Source organism: Nerophis lumbriciformis, linkage group LG29 (genome assembly GCF_033978685.3).
Source record: "Nerophis lumbriciformis linkage group LG29, RoL_Nlum_v2.1, whole genome shotgun sequence".
Lineage (NCBI taxonomy): Eukaryota > Metazoa > Chordata > Actinopteri > Syngnathiformes > Syngnathidae > Nerophis > Nerophis lumbriciformis.
Genome location: NC_084576.2, coordinates 21,684,087 through 21,709,432, shown reverse-complemented (window position 1 = coordinate 21,709,432; position 25,346 = coordinate 21,684,087). Strand labels below are relative to the sequence as shown.

At 40.3% G+C, this 25,346-nt stretch overlaps 1 protein-coding gene across 2 annotated transcripts in view; it reads left to right on the top strand.

Annotated features, from left to right (window-relative positions):
* The window catches only part of smc1b (structural maintenance of chromosomes 1B), a 39,910-nt gene that overhangs the window by 5,688 nt on the left and 8,876 nt on the right, over positions 1 to 25,346 (top strand). For both annotated transcript variants that reach the window (XM_061924341.2, XM_061924340.2), the window contains 16 exons: positions 777 to 889; positions 2,182 to 2,385; positions 2,551 to 2,789; positions 4,426 to 4,684; positions 4,862 to 5,002; positions 5,787 to 5,869; positions 6,269 to 6,476; positions 7,419 to 7,604; positions 7,680 to 7,859; positions 8,001 to 8,147; positions 9,661 to 9,798; positions 13,708 to 13,824; positions 15,804 to 15,910; positions 15,979 to 16,120; positions 16,264 to 16,409; positions 19,832 to 19,985. In XM_061924341.2, coding sequence (XP_061780325.1) covers positions 777 to 889; positions 2,182 to 2,385; positions 2,551 to 2,789; positions 4,426 to 4,684; positions 4,862 to 5,002; positions 5,787 to 5,869; positions 6,269 to 6,476; positions 7,419 to 7,604; positions 7,680 to 7,859; positions 8,001 to 8,147; positions 9,661 to 9,798; positions 13,708 to 13,824; positions 15,804 to 15,910; positions 15,979 to 16,120; positions 16,264 to 16,409; positions 19,832 to 19,985 — 2,564 coding nt within the window. The remainder of the gene's footprint in view (positions 1 to 776; positions 890 to 2,181; positions 2,386 to 2,550; positions 2,790 to 4,425; positions 4,685 to 4,861; positions 5,003 to 5,786; positions 5,870 to 6,268; positions 6,477 to 7,418; positions 7,605 to 7,679; positions 7,860 to 8,000; positions 8,148 to 9,660; positions 9,799 to 13,707; positions 13,825 to 15,803; positions 15,911 to 15,978; positions 16,121 to 16,263; positions 16,410 to 19,831; positions 19,986 to 25,346) is intronic.

Genomic DNA, 25,346 nt, shown 5'->3' with positions numbered 1-25,346 from the left:
GAGAGTATGGCCAACTTGGTTTCCGAGTTGGTCCCAAACACGGCGCTCTGTCGTCACTTGAGGGGCTTTTGACCAATCATTTGGGAGATCGTTTGGCCATACTCTTATCTGATTGGTCACAAGCCCGTCACGTGACTCCAGGGCGCCATGTTTGGGACAAACTCTGAAACCAAGTTGGCCATACTCCCGGCTCTGGGTGCTGTGATCTGTGTGGCAACATACAGTGGAGAGTTGTAATGTTTTTTTCCTTCATGTACACTATTCAATGTTGTTAATGTGCATTTATCAGGGGGAAAAAAGAATGGAGATTGTAGCAGGCTGAAAAATATTTGTTAATGTAAACTATCGTTTCTAAAATACGCATTGAGGCTATAAAGTGTGTTTTATCCAATTAACCAAACCAACTAATTCATAGATTAGTAAAATAATTGACAGCTGCATCCCTGATTAGCACGTACCAGATGAAGGACACCGAAAATGAAGAACATGTGGAGTTATTCCTCCTTTGCCGCTCTTCCTACAAAATTTTAGAACACTTGTGGAAGTGTTTTAGTCCTTTCCTGGGGTCAGAAGTTACTGATGTTGGACCTGAAGGAGGGCTTAGTTCATCCTAAAGGTGTTTTTTACAATCCCAATGTATCCCAGCATGCCTTCATGTACCTTGCTTTGTGCACAATTTGAATGTCTTGCTCTGATTAAAAATTAATCATCTTAAACCGCCACATTTTGTCATAATACAACCCGTTTTTAACCATAATTTTCTATGTTAATGTCAGGTGACTCCTCCCAGTATCACATCAGTGGCGCTCCCGTTACTCGCAGCAAATACGATCAGGAGCTCCGAGAGCTTGGCATCGTCTCCAAAGCTCAAAACTGTCTGGTGTTCCAGGTAGAATTTTGTGGTTGTACTGTGGTCTGTTAAAATAGTTGAATGAATGTTTGAATTGATTACTAGACATTGACCGATTATTGGCGAGGCCGATATTTGCCATGTTGACGTATATCGGTGCAACCTTTTTTTTAATCTTTATTGGCCTTTTTTATTAGTATTATTTTTTAACTACAACAGAACTACATCAGCAAATACAATATATACACATTTGATGCCAGTGTTTTTTAATTTAGAAATAAAGAATTAGCTGTGTAGACAGTAATAAGCACTGCTCAAACACCAACCCTTTTGCCCTGCATGAAAAAAGTATTCTTTTAGCTGGAGCCCAATTTTTTTTTAAAAATCATTTAAAAATAAAAATAAATTCTTCCACTGTCAATAATTCTCCCCAAATACGTGTTGATATCTGACAGTTTATTTTTAGAAAATAGTCATTTTTTCTGAGGTCTTCCCAATTCTGTTTTGTTTGTTTTGGCTACTGGAGCGTACAAGCCTCTGTCCGCAACACCCAGAGCATGGGCTCATTAAAGGAGCGTGCGGAGTTTCATGTACCGCGATCAATAAAATAACACGACAGAGATGGATGGACATTAAGTTGACAGAAAAAAATATCTCTGCCAAAAATCTGTGTAAATATCTTGACAAATAGGAGATTATTATATAGGTCAAGAAAAGCAAGCAGCAGCTCACACATTCTCCTACTTTCTGTGACATCCAGGATGTCAGCCAGCTTGAAAAATGTCTCTACTATAAGATATGTGAAGGCAGCCCAGAATTGTTTTTATTTAAATAATCGCAATTTTTCAGGGTTCCTCATGAACTCTTACCATGTATTAAATCCATAAACTGCTATAAAATGGAGTAGATGGCGAGTTATTTTGATGTAGAAAAATCCCATATTTTCACAAATTTTCCCTGGAGATTTGCCATATTTTTATATGCAAATGTTGATGCTCCTCTTTGACACATGTAATAAAGGTGTTTGTGAAATCGCCCGATTTGTTTTGCTGCAAATTTATCACAACATAGGGGCGCATATAACATTATGTTCCTACTGGTCCCACGTTTCCTAAAAATAATGTTAAAAAAACAACTAAAAGACTTCCAGCTGTCAACTGATGTATACTATTCATGTTTTAAAAACGTTTACTGTAAATGATTATTGGCTCCAAATATCAGGTTACTAATATTAAGTATCGGCCCTGAAAAAAGACATTGGTCAATGTCTAGGACTCACATGAAGTATGATGACAAACATTCGATTATTTGCTGGCTATATTCGTCACCAGGGGGCAGTGCAGTCCATTGCTCTGAAGAACCCCAAGGAGCGGACCAAGATGTTTGAGTTCATCTGTCAGTCCAGCGAGTTAATTGCAGAGTACAACAAGAAGAAAGAAGCCCTCAACAAAGCCACGGAAGACACGCAGTTTCAATTCAACCAAAGGAAATCTGTCTCCGGGGAGAAGAAGAAAGTGTTTGAGGAGAGGTTAGAGGTGAGCATAAAACATCAAACCTTTCTGACTTGAAGAAGTACAACCTTATGGGCATTCCAGAAAAGTACTAGAATAATTGTCGCAGTGTTTGCATTTGACATTAAAAAATTATTTGAAACCTGTTGGTAAGGCTGTATTTATTTTGTATTGTTTTCCCCTTCCTAGGCGCAAAAGTACCAGGCTCTGGTGGATGAACTTGCCCAAAAGCATCTGCAGTTGAGACTAGCTGAGCTTTATCATAATGGGAAGGCCATTGAGAGCACCAGGCAAACTCTGAGTGACAAACAGGAGGCTGCTTCTGCGCAGAATGCTTCTGTGCTGGACTGGGAGCAGAATGTTAAAACGCACAAGAAAGAACATGGGCACCTTGTCAGAGAGCAGCAGCACATGGAGAAAGAAATCCGGTATTGTATATTATCTTCACTACTACTAGGGATGAAAAGATAACATATGTTCAGAATATTTTTTGGGGGGTACAGAGGCGTACCGGTTTTCTACACGCTACACTTTAAAAGTCAATTAAAATGTTTATCGCGTCATATGTCTGCTTGGTAAACAAATACAGCTCAAAGTTAAGTCTTTGGCTAGTGATAATGGAAAGGAGAAGCCAGAACTTGAAAACTCTTTTGTCGCTACAGTCTCCTGTTTTGGAACTCTTAGCCTTCCCAGTAGGGATGGGAATTACTCAGATTTTTCCGGTTACGATTCCACTTTCGATTCTGCTTAACGATTTGGTTTGTTATCGGTTCTCTCAAGGATTCTTACTTGGAAAAAAAGAAAACATCAAGCTGGATTAGTATTAACTTTGTTTAGTTTGGATATAAATTGACCTTACAAAGCCAACAGTGAGCTCTTGGCACATAACACAAGGGGGAAAAAACTTTTTTGCGTCAGTAAAGCATTGACTGTAAAATGTAAGCCAAAACTATTTTCCGTATTTTCTGGACTATAGAGCGTATGGGAATATAAGCCGCACCCAATCAATTTTAGAAGAAGAAAAAACATTTTCCCCAATGTTTTCCCATATATTAGCCGCAACTGACTATAAGCCACAGACATACGTGTTGCAAAATGAGTTACTTACACAGAAATATATTTATTTACATACCTTAATTGTTTTTAAACGGTTTCTGTTACACGGCAGTAAAACGGCTGATCCAACTAAACAGAAGTCATCGTCATGCACCCAGCTGCGAAAGCTAGCTCCCCAATCAGCTAAACAGACTCAATAACTCCACAGTCACATTTTGATGAATTTACTGAGGAATTTTTTTAAATGAAACGATACGAAAAAAATGCCATTGTAAGTTAATAATACTAACCGACACTCGCAAATGTGTTAGCATATTAGCTAAAGCTAACAACGTTCGCTTTATTACATTATGCTAACACGCACACATATGCATGAAAACATTCTTACAAACATCACACATGGGACGGTATAGTAAGTAAGAATTGTTTTAGTTATATTGTAAAACTTACAAGCATTGCTTGGAATGATATGAAGAATCGTTTTGAGTAGAAACGCTATGGACGGCAAGAAGACTGAACAGGACTTCTACTTCCAGTTGAAAGCACTAAATGGAAGGACACTGCTGCACTTGCAGTGACTGAACTCGTCCAAAAGATGGAGCCATAGCACAAACAATAACACTATTTCAGTGTATGAATAATGGGTTGAGTATCTTGTCGACAGAAAAGTGCTGTATAAATCTAATCCATTATTATTATTATTATTCACTTGGTTGTTTTTTTTTACTATTTGGATTATCGTCGTCAGCAAAGAAAAACATTAATCCATCAACCATTTTATATGCCGCCGGGTTCAAAGTGTAGGGAAAAAAGTAGCAGCTTTTAGTCCTGAATTTACGGTATGTGATCGACTCGCTGTGACAACCCCGAAAGTAATGAAACTCACCCACACATTTTCTTGTTCACCTATAACACAAAGTTAGCTAAGCATACGTATCTCAGATGATACGTTGATTGTAGCACCTTTGATGTGTAAATTATTACAAAGTGTGTGGCTCTGTTTCCTAGCGCCCAGGAGCACATCCTGGCCCAGTCTCAGTCTCAGTTCATCAAAGCCAAGGTCAGCTCCTCCCATCAACTCAAGAAGAGAGAGGAGCTCAAACGTGCCCTGAAAAAGAGCCAGAAACTCTTGGATCTGAAGGAGCAGGAGATTGCTGAGAACCAGCAGGAAAAAGCAGATCTGGAGAAAACATGGATAATCTATGAGAATCAATTTCAGGAGCAGAAACAGTCCCAGGAGATGGACATTGAGCTGGATGAGATGCAGGTGGGTTTTATTTCTCCTAGGAAACAGTGGGAATTGAAACTCTTTCCGGCTCAAACCACCTTTGTTAAAACAGTTTTAACTGTACAGCCAGTGTTTGATCACAACCTGTGTGTATAAATACATAAGTAAGGCAAGTTGTCCGAAATTCAGCATGTTTTTGATGGCTGTGTGTCACAGAAAGAGCGTTACAAAAACCTCAAAGAGCTTGCGAGGAGGCAGAGCGCAGTGCTTAGTCAGCAAGCCGAGAAGCTGCACTGGGAAGTGAAGGCGGACTACGAGAAGGTGAAGTTTGACGAGCGCAAAAGGAAGGAAGGGGAGGTAACGTCATTAACTCTCCTGGCAACAGGACAACACACACATCTAGGGATGGGTATTGGGTACTGAAACTTGGTACCTTAAACAGCACCTATGCAGACGTAATGTAGTAGCCAAGCCAAAGAAAAAGTAGCTTCTAGTGCAAAATAAATATCCAATTATGATTTCAAAGCAAGTTATAAAAAAAAACTATAATTAAATGCATATAGGCAATTGTGTAACGATATCATTAGGCAATCATACATTGATAATAATATATATTAATTTTTACATGCAAGCCTCTGAGGGCAGCCTTTCCTGCGATGTGGCCCTCAATGCAAATGAGTTTGACACTTCTGATTTAGATGCTTAGTGAATGCAGACTCAGCCAATGATTGGAAGTGATATTGTGCAAGTAACACCGTCATAAGCACCGGTGCTTCAGGTGGCTGATGTATGAAAGATCAATGTTTTTTTCCGATAATTATCTCTTAAATAAATGCACCCCTGATTTAAATGACTATTCTACTCAACTTGCATGTCACATTATTCTGTGAAAGTAAAAAGGTAATGTTTTTAAAATAAATTTGTAAATTTTTTGGGTAGTACCGATTTGGCACCAGTATTGGTTAAAATGTAAACAATACCCATCCCTATGTAAATTATCTATTTACTTTTGTCTATCATTTAATTAATTATTCAAAAGTTAAAACAATGGAAGCAGAAATTTACCTTATCATCTTATCCAAGAGATGTGGGTACATTTTGGAACAGAGGCCGAAAGCCGTTTGAACAATGTTTGCCGTAGGCTGGCATCAAGAACAACAAGTCTCAGTTGGAGGATTTGACTCGTAGAGCAGAGAAGCTGGAGGAGTACACCAAGGCCTGCAAGTATGTCAGAATTTACTTTTGATAAAATGTTTGCTTGCAATTGACAAACTGGAACAAATCAACAGTTTTTTTGTTTTCAATTGTTTTGTTATTATGTTTTTTTAATCACATTTCACTTGCTTGCTTACATTTTATTGTACTGTTTAACCTCCTGAGATCCAGCGTCCTCTGCAGTAGGCATTTATTTTTGAGTTACAAATTTCAGAAAACAACAACCCCTTTAAGGCCCAACACAAATGTCCACCGCACAAGACACTGGTTCGCAGGAGGATACTTTATCAAGCTGCTAGAACTGTGCAGTTCTCTTGGACACAAATAAAGTAACAATGTAACTGCTGCCTACTACAGACTTGACCATTCATCATATAGTCTATAAACTGTTGTACTGTATGTCCGTAGGTCATCCCTTGACCGCTCCCGTCAGGAGGAAGAGCATTTGCAAGCAGAGTTGGAGCATGGCCGCCAGCGCAGTACTGAGGTCAACCTGGAGTTGGGCCAGGTTCTAGAAGAGCTTCGCATCGCACGCCTTGAAAACCAGGAGAACAAATACCAGCTGCAGCGCAAAGAGATGCTGGACAAGCTTCGTAGACTCTTCCCTGAATCTGTGGTAAGAGTGGAAGAGTGGTATCTTAGTTTAGGGATTGTGAAAAATGTTAATTTTGCTTTTGGCATTTTTGTCAAATTACATTTTTGTTGTAACTTTTGGAATGGATTACAGCGGAACCTCGGTTTACGAACCCCTCTATTTGCAAACTTAGATCGTGCCAAATATGCCTACATAAGCGAACCACGTCTTTGTGTCCACTTCATCCATTCATTAATGTTGTGTCCCGCTGGCAGCCATGTTGTGCTTGCTCGTATTAAAAAGATTGAGAAAGCCAACTTTATAACACACCAAGTTTTTAATTGTGTTGAGAACGGACTTTTCTGCAAAAAAAAAATACAGAAGCAAACTTATTTCACAGTGGAACAGAAGACTACCTCTCGTTCAGCGGCATCTCTTCTAAGAACACACATTCACACACACATCGCCTCTCCTCTCCTCTTCAGTGCCCCTTACTCTCCTCTGGTGAGCTGCACCTTTGCCGATGTAAATAGATTTTACTTTTTTTAAATGTTTAATATTGTAGCAAAATGGTTGTTAAAGTCAAGGATTCTTGTGATTTCTGATCATTTGTGAGGGCACCAAATTGACTTCTGTGTGGGTGTGCGCGTGTTGAGCTTGTCGTTGTTGTTTTAGCTTGTTAATGAAGACATAGTTAATCCCTCACCTCCTTGTTGTTTGTTTGATATATAGTACTGTATAGCACTTTATATTGTGTTCAAAGTGTACGCACCTTAACTGTTGAGGCTGGAACAATTTATTCACGTTTACATTGTTTCTTATGGAGAAATTGGCTTCACTATACAAATTGTTCAATTTACAAACCCCGTTCAAGAACCAGTTATGTTCATAACTCTAGGTTCCACTGTTAACAAAAGCCCAGGTGCCACTGTACTTTTATTGCATCTGTAAAATTGGACTAATGTTTCATGAATCTTGTCGCAGTATGGCCGCCTGTGTGACCTATGCAGCCCCATCCACAAGAAGTACCAGCTGGCCGTCACCAAGGTGTTTGGCCACTACTTAAAGGCTATTGTAGTGACGACAGAGAAGGTGGCCCGCGACTGCATCTGCTTCCTCAAGGAGGAGCGAGCTGATCCTGAGACCTTCCTGCCCATCGACTATTTGAATGTAGGCCTCCCAAAGCATAATTCAGTTCTTTGACTGCAAACATCTGCATGAACCGTCACTGCGGTGTGTGTTCAGGTGAGTCCCCTGAATGAGCGACTGAGGAATGTGTCAGGTGCTAAGATGATGGTGGACGTTGTGACCACAAGTGCTCCTCAATTAAGGAGAGTGGTGCAGTTTGTCTGTGGCAACGCAATGGTGTGTGAGACTCTTAAAGAGGCCAGAAGCGTCGCTTTTGACAGGACGGAGCGCCGTAAGGTAAAGACCTCAGATTGAACGAGGAAGACTCCAATTTACACGTGACCCTAATGAGGACAAGCGGTATAGGAAATGGTTGGACGTATGTGGATAATGGGTTGTACTGATAGCAGACATGTTGATGACACCTGCTTCCTCTAGACTGTGTCTCTGGACGGGACCCTGTTTGCAAAGTCCGGTGTGATCTCAGGAGGTTCCAGTGACTTGAAAACCAAAGCTCGCTGCTGGGATGAGAAGGATGTAACGAAGCTTAAGGAGCGAAAGGAGCAAATGAGTGCTGAACTACGTGTAAGTTGTTGAAGAGGATGATGTCACACTAGACGTCATATCACAATGTTTTATCAGTCAATATTGATATTTATCACAAAATAAACAAAACCGCTATTTTTGTCATGCTTAGCATGATTATGTTACTAATAAGTGAGATTTGAAGACAACACAAGGTTTTTTTTTAATTAAAAGGGGTCCTATGATTTTTGTCTACATTTAAAACACTTCCTTGTGGTCGACAATAATGCTCTAATGCTCGAGTCGAATCATCTTCAATCCACTTTCTGACCTTCTTTTCAGAACACCCCACTTTGTGAGCGGTCTTATTTACGTGCCAAAGTTCTCCTCTATGCTAAGCCCACTTTTACTGCGTCTCCACCCTGTCAGCTGTGTTGTACAGTAGTTTTAGCGTGCCCATATGGGGTCTACAGACTGATAATAAGTTATAAGTAACTAATAAGTTAGAACTGTACCCTACTTTGTATTAGAAATGGCAACAGCTCCCCTCACCTCCCAGGGGGTGATCAAGGGTGATGGGTCAAATGCAGAGAATAATCTCGCCACACCTAGTGTGTGTGTGACAATCATTGGTACTTTACTTTTTAACTTATTTTAACATGCATATGCAAGTACAAGTCAGTCAGCCTCACAACAAGAGGATAACAATAAAAAAGGAACTTGTTGACTACAACTCAATAAAAATGGCGGATCTAGCCAAAGCTTTTCGGTTAAACCTCTACCATATATGGAGATGTAACTAAGGGCAAAATATGTCACTAAAGTCTCAAATTCCAAATGGGTCGTTTGGACCAAGTTTGGAAGACGGCAAGATTTCCTTTAAATATCTTCGCTAGGCTTCCATGGTTTAATTTCATATTTTCGGGATTTATGGGAATCCCTAATGCACAAAACAGGTACCAATAGCTAAGAAAAGTTGGTTTTGCATAATAAAACCCTTTTAAATATGTATTTTCTGTCAGGGGTTGAACATGACATGTACAACATACCAATAATATGTGTGAGGATACAAGCTGTATTTCAAACTAAAAGTCTGACCAAGTAAACGTTTGAACGTTATTAAAGAAACACAAACACCATTGGTACAGGCATAGCCTTGGACAGCCATTTTGGGGGCCTGTGTGGACTTTGATATGTGCGGCAATGCAGGAATAAAGTTGGAAGACAGTCGGACGGTCAGAATGAACTCTTTTATTTAGAAGCGCGATGACGGCAGCCCCTTGCAAATGCACACTGCAACGGCTGCAGACCCCATATTTGTTGCTAAAACTTATAATAAAGTATGCATGTTGCAAGACAAGGTTGTCTCCTTTTCTCCAAGTCAAGTTGCAGTGAACTTGCTGAGTTTGTTACCGACTCGGCCAGCCTAAACTGGAGAGGTCAGTCCGTCCCTTTGTCGGAATTGTCTCGTATTTTTACTAAGGAAAAGTTATTTAGCGGTTGATATCGTTATCGCTTTATCGCCCAGTTCTATGTCACATCAGAAGGATGACCTATGTCTGCTGTGTTTCAGGATCTGATGAGGCTCAAGAGGAGGGAGTCAGACCTGAAGCAGATTGTTGCTGAGACTCAAGGGGTTCAGGTCCGCCTCAAATACTCCAAAATTGAGCTGGATAACCTTTTGAAGAAAAACGTCCCTAAATGCCAAGGGGTATGATCACAGAATTTACTTTTTGAAATATATTTTCCATACTATATTAGAGGAATGCACATTTTTTTCCTAACCAATACTAATAATCTAGTTAAATATCAATTATTTTTTTATATGAAAGGTAAGAAAGACTCAAACAAACGTGGATTTGACAAACTTTGCCTGTTGATTTTTCCTAACAATATATGACAGGGCTATCACATGTCCAAAAAACAGCATTATTTCCATCTATCAGGTGTATGCAGGAGTGTAGCGATCTCCTTGGATTTTGCTGGCAAACAAACATCAGAAAAAAAGTGTTGGTTCGGAAGTACAAGCTGTGGCTCTGAGTGGTCTGCTGGTTGACGGATACATATATACATACATATATATATATATATATATATATATATATATATATATATATACATACATATATTACACACATATATATATATATATATATATGTATATATATATATATATATATATATATATATATATATATATATATATATATATATATATATATATATATATATATATATATACATATGAAGAGTTGAAATATATGTCTAAAAAGGACTTTGTATAGTGTGTAAAAGTGTCAGGAATGTTTATGACAAACACACTTACTGTAATTAAATACAAACCCAATGCTCAAATGTTGTCATCATATTTATTACTACAAACATGTATTTTAAGTGCAGAAAAAAGTTCAGGAAAATCCACTGTTTCAAACAAATATTTTTTTAAATAATTTACAGTTGAGTGTCTTTAAAGCGACAACAAAATATCAAGTGTAAAACAATAATGTTCACTTGAGTCTCAACTTTTACTTTATGAGAAGCAGAAGGTAGCTTCAGATATATTTTCTGGGTGATGATTTATAAGGTGGCGACTTGTCCAGGATGTACCCTTTCTTCCACCATTGTGCAGCTGTATATATGTATACACACACACACATATATATATTAGGGCTGCAACTAACGATTAATTTGATAATCGATTAATAATCGGGTAAAAGAGACAAACGACATTTCTATCCTTTCCAGTATTTTATTGAAACAAAAACAGCATATTGGCACCATACTTATTTTGATTATTGTTTCTCAGCTGTTGGTAAATGTTGCAGTTTATAAATAAAGGTTTATTAAAACATTTTTTTTTTTAAAAGGCCTCTGTGCAATCGATGACTAAATTAATCGCCAACTATTTTTTATAATTGATTTTAATCGATTATATAAATTTAGTTTAATTTAGGCTGCCCTTTGTCACCGATTCTGTTCATAACTTTTATGGACAGAATTTCTAGGTGCAGTCAAGGCGTTGAGGGGATCCGGTTTGGTGGCTGCAGGATTAGGTCTCTGCTTTTTGTAGATGATGTGGTCCTGATGGCTTCATCTGGCCAGGATCTTCAGCTCTCACTGGATCGGTTCGCAGCTGAGTGTGAAGCGACTGGGATGAGAATCAGCACCTCCAAGTCCGAGTCCATGGTTCTCGCCCGGAAAAGGGTGGAGTGCCATCTCCGGGTTGGGGAGGAGATCTTGCCCCAAGTGGAGGAGTTCAAGTACCTCGGAGTCTTGTTCACGAGTGAGGGAAGAGTGGATCGTGAGATCGACAGGCGGATCGATGCGGCGTGTTCAGTAATGCGGACGCTGTATCGATCCGTTGTGGTGAAGAAGGAGCTGAGCCGGAAGGCAAAGCTCTCAATTTACCGGTCGATCTACGTTCCCATCCTCACCTATGGTTATGAGCTTTGGGTTATGACCGAAAGGACAAGATCACGGGTACAAGCGGCCGAAATGAGTTTCCTCCGCTGGGTGGCGGGGCTCTCCCTTAGAGATAGGGTGAGAAGCTCTGCCATCCGGGGGGAGCTCAAAGTAAAGCCGCTGCTCCTCCACATCGAGAGGAGCCAGATGAGGTGGTTCGGGCATCTGGTCAGGATGCCACCCGAACGCCTCCCTAGGGAGGTGTTTAGGGCACGTCCGACCGGTAGGAGGCCGCGGGGCAGACCCAGGACACGTTGGGAAGACTATGTCTCCCGGCTGGCCTGGGAACGCTTCGGGGTCCCACAGGAAGAGCTGGACAAAGTGGCTGGGGAGAGGGAAGTCCGGGCTTCCCTGCTTAGGCTGCTGCCCCCGTGACCCGACCTCGGATAAGCGGAAGAAAATGGATGGATGGAATCGATTAGTTGTTGCAGCCCTAATATATATATACATATATACATATACATATATATATATATATATACTGTATATACAGTCGTGGTCAAAAGTTTACATACACTTTTAAAGAACATTATGTCAGGGCTGTCTTGAGTTTCCAATAATTTATACAACTCTTATTTTTTGTGATAGAGTGATTGGAGCACATATTTGTTGGTCACAAAAAACATTCATGAAATTGGGTTCTTTCATGAATTTTTTATTATTACCACTTTTGACATGTGTTTGGGGTCATTGTCCTGTTGGAATACCCAACTGGATTTTACGTTGTCCTGAAGAATTTGTAGGTAATCCTCCTTTTTCATTGTCCCATGTACTCTCTGTAAAGCACCAGTTCCATTGGCAGCAAAACAGGCCCAGAGTATAATACTACCACCACCAGGCATGGTGTTCGTGGGATTAAAGGCCTCACCTTTTCTCCTCCAAACATATTGCTGGGTATTGTGGCCGAACAGCTCAATTTTTGTTTCATCTGACATCACATTGACAAAGATAAGACCTTCTGGAGGAAAGTTCAGTGTTGCGCACTTGGGTGTTCCAACAGGACAATGACCCCAAACACACGTCAAAAGTAGTAAAGGAATGACTAAATCAGGCTAGAATTGAGGTTTTAGAATGGCCTTCCCAAAGTCCTGACTTAAACGTGTAGACAATGCTGAAGAAACAAGTCCATGTCACAAAACCAACAAATTTAGCTGAACTGCACCAATTTTGTCATAGAGGAGTGGTCAAAAATTCAACCAAAAGCTTGCCAGAAGCTTGTGGATGGCTACCAAAAGTGCCTTATTGCAGTGAAACTTGCCATGGGACATGTAACCAAATATTAACATTGCTGTATGTATACTTTTGACCCAGCAGATTTGGTCACATTTTCAGTAGACCCATAATAAATTCATAAAAGAACCAAACTTCATGAATGTTTTTTGTGACCAACAAGTATGTGCTCCAATCACTCTATCACAACAAATTTGAGTTGTAGAAATGATTGGAAACTCAAGACAACCATGACATTATGTTCTTTACAAGTGTATGTAAACGTTTGACCACGACTCTATATGTACCGTATATATACATGTTTTTTCATATGAACACATATAATTTGATCACATATCAACATAATTTTTTTCTTTTACGGCCATTCTTATTATGTGCAAAAGTTTGAATCCAACTGGATTGGGTCATGTGTGGGTGTCCAATTGATAATGCGCTGGCCACCCTTGATACGTGGCTGTTTTTTAAATGGCCCTGTAAAAAACATCAAAAATGGATGAATAAAGCGGAAGGCATCGTGTAATAAGGAAAAGATGAAACGTTAACACTAATAATGAACAATAACACAAATATTTGTCATTAAATATACAACATGGATATTTAGCCCTATTATTAGACTATTTCATTTTAAATTACATGATGACGTCTCATTCACGACGGGCCTCCTCCAACCTCCGGAGACCACATTAATGCAAGTAAATTGTCGACCTGTTGTTTCTATCTGTTGTTTAACTAACAAAATGAATAATGGTCGTTGATAACTAGTGATTTCAAAATTGATAACAAATAATCATTATTATTGTTTGGGTCATAATCGTGTAGCCCTAATCTGAGCTCTTTTGGGATGTTTGTTATTGGATGTGTCCCCTATTACATTACTTCTTTCAGGTGTCTGATTAATGATCGCAATGAAAATGCTGTACAATTTCAGGACATTTCTCGTATGGAAAGCGAACTGGCAAACCTGGACTCAGATATTCAGATGCAGCTGGAGAGTGTGGTAGCAAAAGAATCTGCCATGAAGGACCTCCGAGACCAGATTAAACAGGTACAACACCTTCAACCCAACACAGTGTGACGGAAGTGTTGGAATCAGAATAGCCATTATTGCCTTCACATTCATATATATTAGTCAGTATGATTCCATGCACTTATTAGTCTAATTTCTCAAATAACTTGGCTCAAAATATCAGTTTAATAAAAGTAAGGATGTTCTCAAAAAAAGACATTTTAAGTACGTGACATGACGCCAGCATATACCGGCCGTAAGAGAGACTGGTGGAAAAATAAAAACTTAACAGCCGTCTTTTGACACTTGTTTGTAAACATAGTAAAATGAATATAGAGTAAAAATAATGTGTGTATGTTTTACTAATCAGTAGACAACAATAGATAATAGTGGGAGATCACATGACTTCATCGATCTCATTAATTGAGAACATTCACAACATCATTGCTCTTACTCTCTTTAGTGATGTAAGAATTAAACGTCCATATCCAACAATTGAGACGACAGAATTGACATGCAAATCTGCAATTACAAATAATTCACCGCATAGTTTGTACAAACAGTAAATAGTCAAAGCAGTTCACCAAAATAGCGATCTTTTTGTAGTCCAGGGTCTCCGTTGTCACATTTTACGCTTCCTAATGCGCCACACAATTTCAATGGGAGACAGGTCTGGATTATAGGCAGGCCAGTCTAGTACCCGCACTCTTTTACTATGAAGCCCCGCTGTTGTAACACGTTGCAGAATGTGGCTTGGCATTGTCTTGCTGAAATAAGCAGGGGCGTCCATGAAAAAGACGTTGCTTGGATGGCAACATATGTTGCTCCAACACCTGTATGTACCTTTCAGCATTAATGCTGCCTTCACAGATGTGTAAGTTACACATGCCTTGGGCACTAATACACCCCCATACCATCACAGATGCTGGCTTTTGAACTTTGCGCCTACAACAATCCAGATGGTTCTTTTCCTCTTTGGTCCGGAGGACACGACGTCCACAGTTTCCAAAAACTATTTGAAATGTGGACTCGTCAGACCACAGAACACTTTTCCACTTTGCATCAGTCCATCTTAGATGAGTTCAGGCCCAGCGAAGCCGGCGGCGTTTCTGGGTGTTGTTGATAAATGGCTTTTGCTTTGCATAGTAGAGTTTTAACTTGCACTTCCAGATGTAGCGACGAACTGTAGTTGATGACAGTGGTTTTCTGAAGTGTTCCTGAGCCCATGTGGTGATATCTTATCCACACTGATGTCAGTTTTTGATGCAGTACCGTCTGAGGGATCAAAGGTCACGGCATTGCTGCTTACGTGCAGTGATTTCTTCAGATTCTCTGAACCTTTTGATGATATTACGGACCATAGATGGTGAAATCCCTAAATTCCTTGCAATAGCTCGTTGAGAAATGTTGTTCTTAAACTGTTGGAAAATTTGATCATACATTTGTTGACAAAGTGGTGACCCTCGCTCCATCCTTGTTTGTGAATGACTGAGCATTTCATGGAAGCTGCTTTCATACCCAATCATGGCACCCACCTGTTCCCAATTAGCCTGTTCACTTGTGGGATGTTCCAAATAAGTGTTTGATGAGCATTCCTCAACTTTCTCAGTCTTTTTTGCCACTCGTGCCATCTTTTGTGAAACATGTTGCAGGCATCAAATTCCAAATGAGCTAATATTTGCAAAAAATAACAAAGTTTTCCAGTTCGAACGTAAGTATCTTGTCTTTGCAGTCTATTCAATTGAATATAAGTCGAAAAGGATTTGCAAATCATTGTATTCTGTTTTTATTTACGATTTACACAACGTGCCAACTTCACTGGTTTTTTGTATTTATATTCCCACATAGCTAAATAATCTGAAATTACCACAATGTACAAAAGGCACACAGCAAATGGCATTAGAGATAGAGCATGGAAACTGGGCCTTCTGTGAAAATTAAAGAAACCAAATTATTTGAGATATCAGACTAATTTAGGGCATGGAAACGTACTGAGTGTGGATGTTTTGCTCACTTAGACAGAAGACTCAGTGTTTTCGGACTTCTGTGCGGACATCGGTGTGGACAACATCAGAGTGTTTGAGCAGGAGCAGTTGAAACAGCAGGAAGAGCACGACATGAAGCGGTACAAAAAGGCTTGTCAGGCTTAGTCAGTCGTGGAGTCAACATGATACTGCACTGTGATACTTTCAGCTTGGAGTTTGAGAGCCAGTTAACGCGCTTGAATGTCAAGCTGGAGTATGAACGAGAGCAACTCGAGAAGCAAAAGAAGAAACTTGCTGAAACACAGACGTCCATCGACCAGGAAGAAAGTGTCATTGCTGAGAGGAGGAAGGTTAGCGTGAATATACTGTAATGTTTTTTTAATGGAGCCGGAGCCTGCTTCTTAAATGCTCACAAGTCATCAAATATGTTCGCGTCTTGTAGTCTGTAGCTTTATTGAAATTGTTTAGCCCGATCTTCAGTCTCTGTTTTCAGGATGAGGAGAAGCTGTTAGGGGCCGTTAAAGAAGTTGACAAAAATCTACAGGAGATGAACAACCAACTGCTGGCAAAGAAGGGACAAGTAGCAACCCTTAAATCTGAGCTGGAGGAGAAAATACTGCGCCTCCAAGAGAGTAAGAGGTAAGATAAATAACTAGTGATGGATGCCACTTTTGCAAATACCATAACTAAAATACCTAAATTAAACTAAATAATATAGGTGTGCGATAAATATCAGAACAATATGGAGAGTTATGGTCACACTGATATGTAAATTCCGATTGTCATGACCTTTTTGTTCGCCTTTTCGTTGTTTGCTAATATTGTTTATGTTTCATGTTAGCTTAGTGCTACGTCATACGTCTATGCTTTTTGATGCCAGGCTAAGAATATTCAAAGTGTTTGCCTTGGGCTCCCGCGCGCTTCCCAGTGGCACGTCTCTTGTTTTTTACATTTTTGACTTGCTTAAAGAAATAAGTAAAAGACTCTTCTTACCTGCGCACTGCATCCTGCCTGTCCTATCCGCATCTTGGGAACACGACTCTCGCTCCTATGCGACCCAAACGTGACACTGATAACATTGAAAAACAAATACAATTGCTCCAATGAGGCGAGATTACCTAAACTGTGCTGTGAGTTGGTGTGAGAAAACTACTATTAGCATTAGAGGTTTTACGTTGCGATTTCAACATCTCCAAACATGTTAAAAAAAAAATTAAAAAAACTACAACTAAGATGAAAGTTACAATCAAACAGCTAGTCTGTAATAAGCACAATACTTACAGTTTAAACACTTTGTAGGGTGCAACATAACACAGTCAGCTTCCTGGAAAAAGCTACTTCTTAGTTTACAACATACAGTACCATTTGTAGCCTATACAGTACTGCCATCTAATGTCTTGGAAGTGCAACTGCATTAAAAATGAGACTCACGTGATAAAAGAAAGCAAGATATAATAACTGGACAGCACAGTTATTATAATCAGCTAATTTTTAAATGTTACATTAAAAAATAAATTGTTATTATCACATAATTAACATTTATTAACACACAAAAGTACTGATAATTGGTACCGTTGAGTACCGGTATTGCTACCCAGGTAGTAGGAATTGGGTTTTCAGATGTGAACAGTACCCGTCCCTAGTCAAGACAAATCAACAGGTACACTTTGTCAAAACCATATCTCTGTTTGACTCATTCTTACTTAAAGGTGTGTACAAACTGCACTTGAATCTCAATTTTTAAAATTATACATCTAATTGAGGTATTGCTATTGATCTTGGGAAGCAGGGTGTTACCTTCCATCCATCCATCCATCCATTTTCTACCGCTTGTCCCGTTCGGGGTCGCGGGGGTTGCTGGAGCCTATCTTATCGGTACCTGATATGTAAATATTGTGGGGCAGAGAATCGTGAATCCCTACTAAATGAGTAGTGTGTTTGCAAGATACAAAATATGGTATATATAATTTGTTATAATTTGTATTCAAATACTATAAAGCTGGTTTTGAACCTCTAAAAAGGAGCCTGAGCCATGATTTAGATTTTTAGATGATTTTAGATTTTGAACACTTTTTGTTGTGTTGTTATTTTAATGCAGTTTTATAGCTGTAAACCTGAACAGCACCATTGTATCGGTCCGAAATCTTTCCTAGTTTTCCTACTAACTTTAGCTGTTAGCATTGATTAGTACAGATGCACAACATATATTTATACAAGCTGATACAATTGCAGATAACATATTTACGTTTTAAAAAAAATTCTATGTAGATTTAACTATAGTTGGTGCACACTTTTTTGGGCGGTTTCTTCAGCAGCAGGCGTCTCAGGAGTCTTTCACAGTCATAGCGATGCTGGTATTTAAGGGTGGCTGTTAAGGTGTGATGTGTTGAAGCTTAATGGGTTTTTACCTTTTGTTTACAGAATATGTGGTGCATATACGTGAAACGTCTTCCTCTGAAACAATGAAAATGTCCAACACATATGACGCCATTTTTGTTGACAATCAGCTCAGGGGAAATTTGTGACTGGTCTACAGCATGCACGAAGGAGAAAAGGAGCGCTTAGTTTGCTCACACCTACGACTGGGCCGATATTCGATAAGTCAAATAACTGAACGATAATGAAAATGTAGTTGCTAACTTTTGCAGCATCCATAATCACCATATGCATGTGTTGATACGGGTTACAAGAGCGGTCAATTTTTTGCACTGGTTCAGAAGCTGTGAGTGTTTGTACGACATGCACATAAACGGTAGTAATGGTAACCGCCGTAAAACTCCCAATGGTTACAATTACCGAATTTAATTAAAATGACCAAAAAAACGGCATTGATAACTGCACTTTGATGAACTTATAAACCGACTAGCGTTAGCTTGCTAGTTCGCTTAAATGCTAACATGAAAACAAGAGACATTACAATCTTCCCTATTTAGAAACGTAACATTCTGATCTAAACTTGTATAAAGACATTACTGTCCAAACAACTAAGATACAGTATTCACATTAAACAAAGAGGCTGTGCTGTCTTTGCACAAAGTGACCCATAGAAAATCCACAGTGTCGTGTTAAAGAGATGGACGTCCGTTCAACGGGAAGTGAACTTGCGTGACGTCACATAAACCGTAAGTGATCAGTCGATTAAAAAAAACTTCTAAAACTTTTACAAAGTAAAATGGAAGACAATAAACATATTTAAACACACAACTAAAATTATGGCTCTTGTAAAGCCAGAACAACATTTGATGTTTCCTCTGTTAAGCAAGTATATTGTGTGGGTATTTATTTTAGTTATTAAAAATAAAAATACAACTTGGTTAAAAGATTTTAGTGTGTGTATAAGTACCTTTTGAGCACATTTAACAGTACCGTAATAATAAGATGTTAGTGTGTGTACAAGTACTTTTTGAGCACATTCAACAGTACCCCGACAATAATGCTAACTGTGATAATTTTGGTCACAATAATTTTATTTCGACATTGTATTTATTGTTTTGGTTGTGTATATTTGAGGGTTCCCTACCCCCTTTTCCTTTATGTATGTGTTTATTTTATTGAACTTGTATATTTAAAAGTTTATATTCCAATTACATGGTTAAAAAAACAGAAATACTTTTACGTTTATTGAGTTTGAAAGTGTATACTTGAATTAGTATTATGTATTATCATTTCATCAGTAGTTAATTTGGTCTCAAAATAATTTTGACAATAATATATTTTATCAGCAATAATTTGTAGGTCAATATATCGTCTAGCACGCTTCATTGGAGCGTTTTATTTTTTGTCGGTTATCGCAGCTATTTTATATTGGTATCAGATTTATTGGTATGATGTCATAATTCCTCATATTGACCTGATAGTTATCGTGCACACCTACTGCTACAGAACCTTGATGGTGGAAAATGAATATAATTTGTGAAAACTAAGGGAAAATCAGGTTTGGATATTCCATCATTCTGTTGCACATAAACTAAAGCCACCATATTCCTGGTCTATGCATACTTTCACACATTTCCACACGACAAAGATTAGCTCTATTAAGAAGAAACTTCCTTCTCCTTCAGAGGGTTGGTGAAACGTCAGGGAGAAGTGATGTCTGTGGAGATCAGCTTGGAGCAAAAACAATTAGCCCGCCACAACCTGCTGCTGGCCTGCAAGATCAATGACCTGCCAATAACTATGCTCTCAGGAAATCTGGAAGAAATCAGTGAGGTGCAGGTAAAAACACATCTGAAAAGTCTGCCACCGTAAGCGACTCCATCAAGCATTTTAACTTCTCCTGCTATTGTCTTATTACACATTCAAGTCCTGCCAGTCGTTTTCCAATAATTTTTTAATGTCTGACAATTTTATTGCTGCGACTGTGTCGCCATATTAAAAAGTTCATGTTAAAGTCCCAACGAGAATCACACACACACTGGGTGTGGTAAAAGTATCCTCTGCATTTGACCCATCCCCATGTTCACCCCATGGGAGGTGAGGGGAGCAGTGAGCAGCAGCGGTGGCCACGCTCGGTAATAATTTGGTGATTTAACCCCCAATTCCAACCCTTGATGTTGAGTGCCAAGCAGGGAGGCAATGGGTCCCATTTTTATAGTCTTTGGTATGACTTGGCCGGGGTTTGAACTCACGATCTTCCAGTCTCAAGGTGGACACTCTAAACACAAGGCCACTGAGCTAGCTAATTGTATGTATGTATATATATATATATATATATATATATATGAGCTGCCACCTTATTGTGGTAGAGGAGTTTGCGTGTCCCAATGATCCTAGGAGCTATGTTGTCTGGGGGCTTTATGCCCCCTGGTAGGGTCTCGCAAGACAAACTGGTCCTAGGTGAGGGATCAGACAAAGAGCAGCTCGAAGACCTCTATGAAGAATACAAACGAAGGACCCAGATTTCCCTCGCCCGGACACGGGTCACCGGGGCCCCCCTGTGGAGCGAGGGCCGGAGGTGGGGCACGATGGCGAGCGCCTGGTGGCCGGGCCTGTCCCCACAGCCCTCCAATGGGCTCACCACCCATAGCAGGGGCCATAGAGGTCGGGTGAAATGTGAGCTGGGCGGCAGCCAATGGCAGGGCACTTGGCGGTCCGATCCTCGGTTACATAAGCTAGCTCTTAGGACGTGGAACGTCACCTCGCTGGGGGAGGAAGGAGCCTGAGCTAGTGCGCGAGGTGGAGAAGTTCCGGCTAGATATAGTCGGACTCACTTCGACGCACAGCAAGGGCTCTGGAACCAGTTCTTTTGAGAGGGGCTGGACTATCTTCCACTCTGGCGTTGCCAGCAGTGAGAGGCGACGGGCTGGGGTGGCAGTTCTTGTTTCCCCCCCGGCTCAAAGCCTGCGCGTTGGAGTTTAACCCAGTCGACGAGAGGGTAGCTTCCCTCCGTCTTCGGGTTGGGGGACTGGTCCTGACTGTTGTTTGCGCTTACGTGCCAAGCGGCAGCTCAGAGTACCCACCCTTTTTTGATTCACTCGAAGGAGTACTGGAGAGTGCTTCCCCTTGTTCTACTGGGGGACTTCAACGCTCATGTTGGCAACGACAGTGAAACATGGAGAGGCGTGAATTAGGGCTGAAACGACGCGTCGACGTAGTCGACGTCATCGGTTACGTAAATACGTCGACGCCGTTTTTGTGCTTCGACGCGTCGCATATTTACGTCACACTACCGTCATGGCGGAGCGCAAAGCAGACGATGCGAGCGGTGCGAGCGAGGGGAAAAAACACGCCAAAAGTCGTCAAAAGGGTGGGAGTATTTCAATAAACGGCCTAAGAAGAAACGCTACTTTTACTCCGCTACTTTTATCTACATTCAGCTCGCTACTCGCTACTAATTTTTATCGATCTGTTAATGCACACTTTGTTTGTTTTGGTCTGTCAGACAGACCTTCAAAGTGCCTGCCTTACTGGTGACGTTTCACTCCGTTCCACCAATCAGATGCAGTCACTGGTGACGTTGGACCAATCAAACAGAGCCAGGCGGTCACATGACCTGACTTAAACAAGTTGAAAAACGTATTGGGGTGTTGCCATTTAGTGGTCAATTGTACGGAATATGTACTGTATTGTGCAATCTACTAAGAAAAGTTCCAATCAATCAATCAAAAGTGTGAAGGAAAAAAGACTACTTTTTATTTCAACCGTACATCCCGTCAAAAGCCTAAAGACTGACTGCACAGTTCCTGTCTTCACAATAAAAGTGCCGCTCCATCGCGCCGCGCTTTCAAAATAAGAGTCTCCGAAAGCCAGCGCAAACAAGCTAGCAAGCTACGGAGTTTGCCGTCAATTTATTTCTTGTAAAGTGTATAAAAACGAATATGGAAGATGGACAAATAAGATACCAAAAACCAACCACTTTCATGTGGTATTAGACAGAAAGGAGGAACTTTTTTTCTCCTCCATTTGAAAACGTGGACGTTATAAGCAATACTGTCTGTTTACAATCAATGCAAGTCATCAGAATCAGGTAATACACCAACTTATATTCTTGTCTTCATGAAAGAAAGGAATCTATATGTGTTAAACATGCATGTATATTCATTAAAACACCTTTAACATGTAAACAAAAACGGCAAAATAAATAAATATAAATTATATACTGTATATATCAATGTATGTATATATATGTGTATATATATATATATATGTGTGTGTGTATATATATATATATATATATACACACACACACACACACACACATATATATATATATATATACATATATATATATATATATATGTATATATATATATATACGTATATATATATATATGTGTGTGTGTGTGTGTATATATATATATATATATATATATGTGTGTATGTTACTCATCAGTTACTCAGTACTTGAGTAGTTTTTTCACAATATACTTTTTACTTTTACTCAAGTAAATATTTGGGTGACTACTCCTTACTTTTACTTGAGTAATAAATCTCTAAAGTAACAGTACTCTTACTTGAGTACAATTTCTGGCTACTCTACCCACCTCTGCTAATAATGTTGTTGTATGCACAACGGCTATAAACGAACATTTGAAAAGAAAACACCCGACAGCGTTCTTGCCATCACCATCAACTAGTCAATCGTCCGCGTGAGTATACGTTGTCATCATTACACAAAAACATGAATGTGTCATTTGTATCTGCGTTGTAAATTCATAAACTAAAACACTGTTTCGCTCTGAGAGGCGCGTTTGGCGTGCCTGTTCAGTGTTTACAAAGATGCGCTCTTTAACGCTAACGTTAATTAGTTGTGCAAATACCTTTTACAACATTAACAGTTACATATACTATGTACAAACCAACAATTAACTTTCACTTTAATCATACTATCATTGTTGTGTTATTAAGCAAAATAAGCAATACTTTTACTTTTGTTGAAATGTTTACACTGTTACAGAATATTTCGTTTTGCACTTTTTTGTATTGGCTGTTTATCTTTATTTTTGCACATTTTAGCAAATAAGCAATACTTTTACTTTTGAAATGCTTATACTATTGCAGAATATTAAGATTGCACTGGATGTTTACTTTTATATTTGCACATTAAAAAGCAAATAAGCTACTTTTAATTTTGTTAAATGTTAAAAGTTTACATTGTTACAGAATATTTTGTCATGTTGTTGTCAATGTTGACTGAGTGGCCATACTTTTTTTTTTTGTAAATAAAAGCCATGCCTTTTGAAAAAACTGGCCTACATTTATTTTTTCATCTTCATTTTAAATAAAAAAAATAATCGGTAAAAGGAAAAATAATCTATAGATTAATCGAAAAAAATAATGTATAGATTAATCGAAAAAATAATCTATAGATTAATCGATAGAAAAATAATCGTTAGCTGCAGCCTTAGCGTGAATTGGGAAGAATGGCTGCCCGGATCTGAACCCGAGTGGTGTTTTGTTATTGGACTTTTGTGCTCGTCACAGATTGTCCATGACAAACACCATGTTCAAACATAAGGGTGTGTGCACTTGGCACCAGGACACCCTAGGCCGCAGTTCCATGATCGACTTTGTAGTTGTGTCATCGGATTTGCGGTATCATGTTTTGGACACTCGGCTGAAGAGAGGGGCGGAGCTTTTTACCAATCACCACCTGGTGGTGAGTTGGCTGCGATGGTGGGGGAGGATGCCGGACAGACCTGGCAGGCCCAAACGCATTGTGAGGGTTTGCTGGGAATGCCTAGCAGAGTCTCCTGTCAGAGAGAGTTTCAATTCCCGCCTCCGAAGAACTTTGAACATGTCACGAGGGAGGCGCTGGACATTGAGTCCGAGTGGACGATGTTTCGTACTTCTATTGTCGAGGCGGCCGATTGGAGCTGTGGCCGCAAGGTTGTCGGTGCCTGTCGTGGCAGTAATCCTAGAACCCGCTGGTGGACACCAGCGGTGAGGGATGCCGTCAAGTTGAGGAAAGAGTCCTATTGGGCTATTTTGGCTCATAGAACTCCGGAGGCAGAAGACAGGTACCAACAGGCCAAGCGGTGTGCGGCTTCAGCGGTTGCAGAGTCAAAAACTCGGACATGGGAAGAGTTCGGGTAAGCCATGGAGAAGCAGTGCCTGGGGAATCTGTGGTGGGCTCTCCTATTTCTGGGGCTGAGGTTGTAGAGGTAGTTAAAAAGCTCCTCGGTGGCAAGGCTGGTGGATGAGATCCGCCCGGAGTTCCTTAAGGCTCCGGATGCTGTGGGGCTGTCTTGGTTGAATAGACTCTGCAACATCGCGTGGACATCGGGGGTGAGGGAGGGGGGTGGGGGATTACCTCTGGATTGGCAGACCGGGGTAGTGGTTCTTCTCTTTAAGAAGGGGAACCAGAGGGTGTGTTCCAACTATCGTGGGATCACACTCCTCAGCCTTCCCGGTAAGGTCTATTCAGGTGTACTGGAGAGGAGGCTACGCAGGATAGTCGAACCTCGGATTCAGGAGGAACAGTGTGGTTTTCGTCCTGGTCGTGCAACTGTGGACCAGCTCTATACTCTCGGCAGGGTCCTTGAGGGTGCATGGGAGTTTGCCCAACCAGTCTACATGTGCTTTGTGGACTTGGAGAAGGCATTCCACCGTCCTGTGGGGAGTGCTCAGAGAGTATGGGGTAACGGACTGTCTGTATGATCAGTGTCAGAGCTTGGTCCGCATTGCCGACAGTAAGTCGGACACGTTTCCAGTGAGGGTTGGACTCCGCCAAAGCTGCCCTTTGTCACCGATTCTGTTCATAACTTTTATGGACAGAATTTCTAGGCGCAGTCAGGGCGCTGAGGGTATCTGGTTTGGTGGCTGCAGGATTAGGTCTCTGCTTTTTGCAGATGATGTGGTCCTGATGGCTTCATCTGACCAGGATCTTCAGCTCTCACTGGATCGGTTCGCAGCCGAGTGTGAAGCGACTGGGATGGGAATCAGCACCTCCAAGTCCGAGTCCATGGTTCTGACTCGGAAAAGGGTGGAGTGCCATCTCCGGGTTGGGGAGGAGACCCTGCCCCAAGTGGAGGAGTTCAAATACCTCAGAGTCTTGTTCACGAGTGAGGGAACAGTGGATCGTGAGATCGACAGGCGGATCGGTGCGGCGTCAATTTGAAGTGAACACATGATAGC